Source organism: Nannospalax galili, unplaced genomic scaffold, assembly GCF_000622305.1.
Source record: "Nannospalax galili isolate Female #2095 unplaced genomic scaffold, S.galili_v1.0 scaffold810, whole genome shotgun sequence".
NCBI classification, from domain to species: domain Eukaryota; kingdom Metazoa; phylum Chordata; class Mammalia; order Rodentia; family Spalacidae; genus Nannospalax; species Nannospalax galili.
This window is the reverse complement of record NW_008329132.1, coordinates 2,488,267-2,493,103: the sequence shown is the minus strand read 5'-3', so window position 1 is coordinate 2,493,103 and position 4,837 is coordinate 2,488,267. Positions and strand designations below refer to the sequence as shown.

General features: G+C 54.0%; 1 protein-coding gene across 1 annotated transcript; it reads left to right on the top strand.

Annotated features, from left to right (window-relative positions):
- The first annotated feature begins 264 nt into the window (after positions 1–264).
- Positions 265–1,786, top strand: Foxi2 (forkhead box I2). Its single transcript, XM_008832142.1, has 2 exons — positions 265–775; positions 1,356–1,786. Exons 1-2 carry the CDS (start codon positions 265–267, stop codon positions 1,784–1,786), a joined length of 942 nt encoding a protein of 313 aa, XP_008830364.1.
- The last annotated feature ends 3,051 nt before the right edge of the window (positions 1,787–4,837 follow it).

Below are 4,837 nucleotides of genomic sequence, written 5' to 3'. Positions count from 1 at the left end.
GGGGCGCCACCAGGTGTCCCAGGGCCGTGCGGAATGCTGACCGCTGGGCGGGGACGTGGACTTCACTCCTCCAAAGCAGGGTGTGGATGGGTGGGGGAAGACTAGCCACTTCGGACGCTGTCCTCCAGACCCGGTCCCCCGCCCCCGCCGCCCCGATGGCATTTAAACCGCCCGGGGCAGGAGGAGCTGCTGGCTGCCTGGCTGGATGGGGTACCCGTGAGCTTCTCTGCGGACCTGCCCGCACCGACCGACAAGCGGCTGGACATGGCCGGGTACTGCGACAGCCTGGGCTCCTGCTCTGTCCCCCACGGCCAGGAACGAGCGGTCGCGCATCCCCCGGGCCACGCGCGCGGGGACCTGGGCCCTTCGGGTGGCGGCCCCCGCCTGTGGGTGAACACGTCCGCGCTCAGCCCGGCGCCCTACACCGCGGCCCCCGGACCTGCGCCCTACACGGCGGCCGCAGGCTTCGCAGCCCCGGGTCCGCTCCTAGGCACCGCGGGCGGCCTGGCGGGCGCGGACCTCGCGTGGCTGAGCCTGTCGGGGCAGCAGGAGCTGCTGCGGCTGGTGCGGCCTCCCTACTCCTACTCTGCGCTCATAGCCATGGCCATCCAGAGCGCGCCGCTGCGGAGGCTGACGCTCAGCCAGATCTACCAGTACGTGGCCGGCAACTTCCCGTTCTACAAGCGCAGCAAGGCGGGCTGGCAGAACTCCATCCGCCACAACCTGTCTCTCAACGACTGCTTCAAGAAGGTGCCGCGGGATGAGAGCGACCCAGGTAGGTACCCAGCAGCATGCGCGCCCGGTCCAGGACGCCGCGGCCTCCTTCCGTGGGCAGCTGGGGCGGATGGAAGCGACCCTGGGGGACCGAAGTGCTCACTGCACAGTTGGGAGAACTGAGACAGACTGCTCGGTTGCCAACCTAGCGGCCCTGGGGCCTTTACAAGTTTGCAAGAAGCCAAAGAGAGCTAGCCAGCTGGGTGACCTTGGAAGTTATTTAACTTCTCTGAACCCTCGTGGCGCACGTCCCTGTAGAAAGGAGAAAAGGGTGTCTACCATTAAAATTGAATTTTAAGAAAAAGGGGGTGCCTTTGGAAAGCGCTGGAACCCACATAGAGGTGAGGTGTGGTCAACCCCGCCCCTCTGGTGGTGTCCAGTCAATTCGCATCTCTGTGGCCTTCCCGCTAACTTGGATACTAGTGGGTTTGGGTATTCCCGCAGGGGTCCCATGCTCGGACGTGTCGCCCCAAAGCTTGGGGCTCGCGATCCTCTGTAGGGCAGATAGGGATCTTTCTGGTCTCCCCACGCTGCCCTGCGGATGATGGATGCCAGGCTTTCTGAAACACCTTCCTCCGCAGGAAAAGGCAATTACTGGACGCTGGACCCAAACTGCGAGAAGATGTTCGACAACGGGAACTTCCGTCGGAAGAGGAAGAGGAGAGGGGAGGCGAGCAACGCTGCCCTGGGAACCAGGAGCCCCGAGGGAACTGAAGAAGCTGCTGTGGACCCCCAGGGCTCGGCTTCCCCGGGTCTGCAGGCCTCCAGGTCCGCGCGCACCACCACCTGCCTCTCCAGCTTCTCCACCACGGTGGGCACCCTGACCCGTGGCCTTGGCACCTTTCCTGCCGGCCCGATGCGCGACTTTTCTTTCGGGAGGCCCACAACAGTGGCCGTCCACAGTCCCCAGATCCCCAATACCGCACCACGATTTGCCCCTGGCCATCAGAAGACAGCCACCGGCTTTCAGGTGGGTCACCTCATCTACAGCAGGGAAGGAACTGAAGTTTGAAGAAAGATCAGTGACTGGCCTGTTCAGAGATGTAGAGGTCAAGCCTGGCATCGCCTGGGGGCCCCTTGGAGTGTAGGCACTGCAGCCATCGTGTTGCAGGAGGACCAGCAGAGCCAGGCTGTCCCCACCGAGAGCTGAGCTGGGCTGAGGCCGCTGTAGAGGGCTGTGAACCTCTCACCCAGGGAACTATCTACTCCAGGCTCCAGCTCCCTGCTCTGGGCCCTGGGCTCTCCACTGTGTTCAAGGAGATGCGTTCAAGGAGCTGGCCCTGCTGCAAGTTTTCCCAGCTGAGCCTGGTGTTCCCAGTCTCCAAAGACTTCCTGGAGCTGGTCAGAGGAAGGGAAGAAGTTGGACAAGAGCATTCTGAGGTCCCTTCCATGGTCCCTTCCAAGGATTTCCACTTTTGGCCCACCTGGTTCAGTTCAACAATCCCTCCTTGTTCCACGGTAGTTAGGGAGTTGGGGATGGAGGTGCAGGAGCTGTGGAATGGGGGCCAGGTGACTTCTTTCTACCTCATGGGGACTGGACTGTGAGAGAGGCCTGGGCCTGTTGGAGTTAGACTCTATGGAAGGAGGGACTTTCCAAGAGCTGTATCTACCCAGAGGGGACCCTGTCCCTGTGGGTACCAGCTCCCTCCCCATCTCTCTCTCCTTGGCATTATTACCGTCCCTCTTCCAACCTCCCTGTTCCCAGACCACAGATAGGTTCCTGGCACCTGGGGAACCCTAGCTGGCTCCAGGTTTGCCTGGCCCCACCACACTCACACTGGCTCCACCTGTTTTGACTTCTTCCCCTAGACCTGCCCCCAGCAGGTGGAGTTCTTGAGAACTACCTCCTTTGTGATCTTAACCCTGCCTCTCCAGTAATATTTATATTTATGACTGGCAAGGAGCTCGAAATCATTAAGAAAATGAATTTTGTCCTCTCTACTTTCTGGAGGTCCTGGAGGTTCCAGATCTCCCTCACTGGTCTTTGTGTCACCTAGCATTTTCTGGCAATATGGACACTGGGGGCAGGAGGTATACACACACACACACACACACACACACACACACACACACACACACACACACACATTCCCACTCCAAAACAGGTACCTTCCCTGGAAGAAAGCAAAAAGGAGACTCTTAATTTGGATCAGGCTCTCCCCTTAGTGAGTTCAGCCCAGCAGGGAAGGTTTGCCTTGGTTAACCCCAACTCTGCCTACTGTCACAGGCTGCCTACTGCCTACTGCCATGGCTGTCACAGGTCTGCACACGGAGCAATAATCCTGTCTGCACCTCAGAGCTGAGCCATAGTGATCCTGATGAAGGGAAAGCAAGATGGAGAGTGGGAGGGAGAGGGCGTGGGAAAGGGAGATGGGGACGAGGGCTTGAAGGAACTGGCCTCTGACCCCTGATTTCTGTGTCCTCTGCCCTAGGCTCTTTCTACCTGTGATGTGGTGTCTCTGTCTCTGCCATGGAGTGGGGGTTGATATTTGTACTGGTTGGGTAGCTATGAGTTTCCTAACCAAACTTACCAACAACCTTTAATCTCTCTCCAAATATAATGCAATTTTAAAAATCTAGGAAAGAAAAAGAAATTCTTTAGCCTATAAATAAAAGATTTTTTATTTCTTGAGTCTATGTTAATAGAATGAAATGCTGAAAAGGAGCTCATGCTGTTCAGTATAAGGACCCACCCTATCACCAGCACCTCAGTTTACACTCCACACTTTAAAGGATGTTGGAAGGAAAATTTTTTTTAATAACTATGACAAGAAGAGGAAAAATTCTGACAATCAGCTTTCACAAAACTGACTGACAAATACACATTGTCTTTGGGAATTGTAGCTGTGTGACAGTAAGTTCATGGGAAGCTGCTTTTATTTTTCTTATCCAATGGTGATTTTTCTTAAGGAAAAACTTTTTTCTGTTTTTTGAGACAGTGTCTCCTGAAGCCTCTTTTGTCCTGGAACTTGCTACATAGACCAAGCTGGCCTCTGTCTCACAGAGATTCGTCTGCCTCTGCCTGGAATTAAAGTCGTGCACCGCCATGCTCAGCACTAAGAAAAACTTTTTCTTTAAAGAATTTTTAACTTTTGTTTGCCTAAAAGTCATTTTCTGGTGTTCGAAGATGGTTCAGCCATTCAAAGCTATAAAACACTAATAATTAATGGTATGTCAAACAGATGAAGTCTTTATGAGAAAAAGATACTTAAAAATAATTCCAGTGGGGTGTTGTGGCACATGAATGAAAGTCTAGTACTTGGGAGTTACAAGGCCAGCCTTGGCTACATAGTGAGTTTGTGGTGGGCCTAGGCTAGATCAGACCATGTCTCAAAAAGGTATATGCATATGCACACATGTGAGCAATACAGCAATGTGAAGTGTTTTTATACTGGTGGGGTCAAAAACCAAACAGAATCAACTCCTCCTCTGAGACAACCCATGTCTGGGTGAATGTTTGGAGGGTAGGGAGAGAAGTGACAAATGCTGTCCATGGACGCTGGTATAGCTGGCCTCAGTCATCCCTAAGGGAGGAACACACATGGTAGGAGAGCAGCCTGTGACACTCTCTGGCCCTCACCTCAAGCTTCCCTCTGTCCTGAACCCAATGGGCTTGGCCTTATCTCTAAGACTGCATGTGGACAGGCCCTGGTTTCATTGGGAAGGGCAGGAAGATGTTGTCACCCAGGGCTCAAGACCCCATCATAATACTCCCCCCAACTTCTCCCCTGTTCCCTCCTTCATTGCCTTTGAAATCTGAAACTTACAGAAAATCCCAAATTACCTTTAAGGTGATTGTGAGCCTGCAGCATGAGCTTCTGTACTATGTTGTAGGATGTAATGGTGTGCCATGGACACCCAGTCCTGGTCTAAGTAGACAGCTCAATGGAGCTGAATCATTTCAAATATAGAAAAAACTCCACCACTCTGGAGGCAGAGGCAGGTGGATGTCTGAGTTCAAGGCCAGCCTGGTCTACATAGCATGTTCCAGGCCAGCTGGGGATACAAGGGCACCCTAACTCAAAAAGACAAAAAATAAAAAATAAAAAGGAAAGACGAAAGA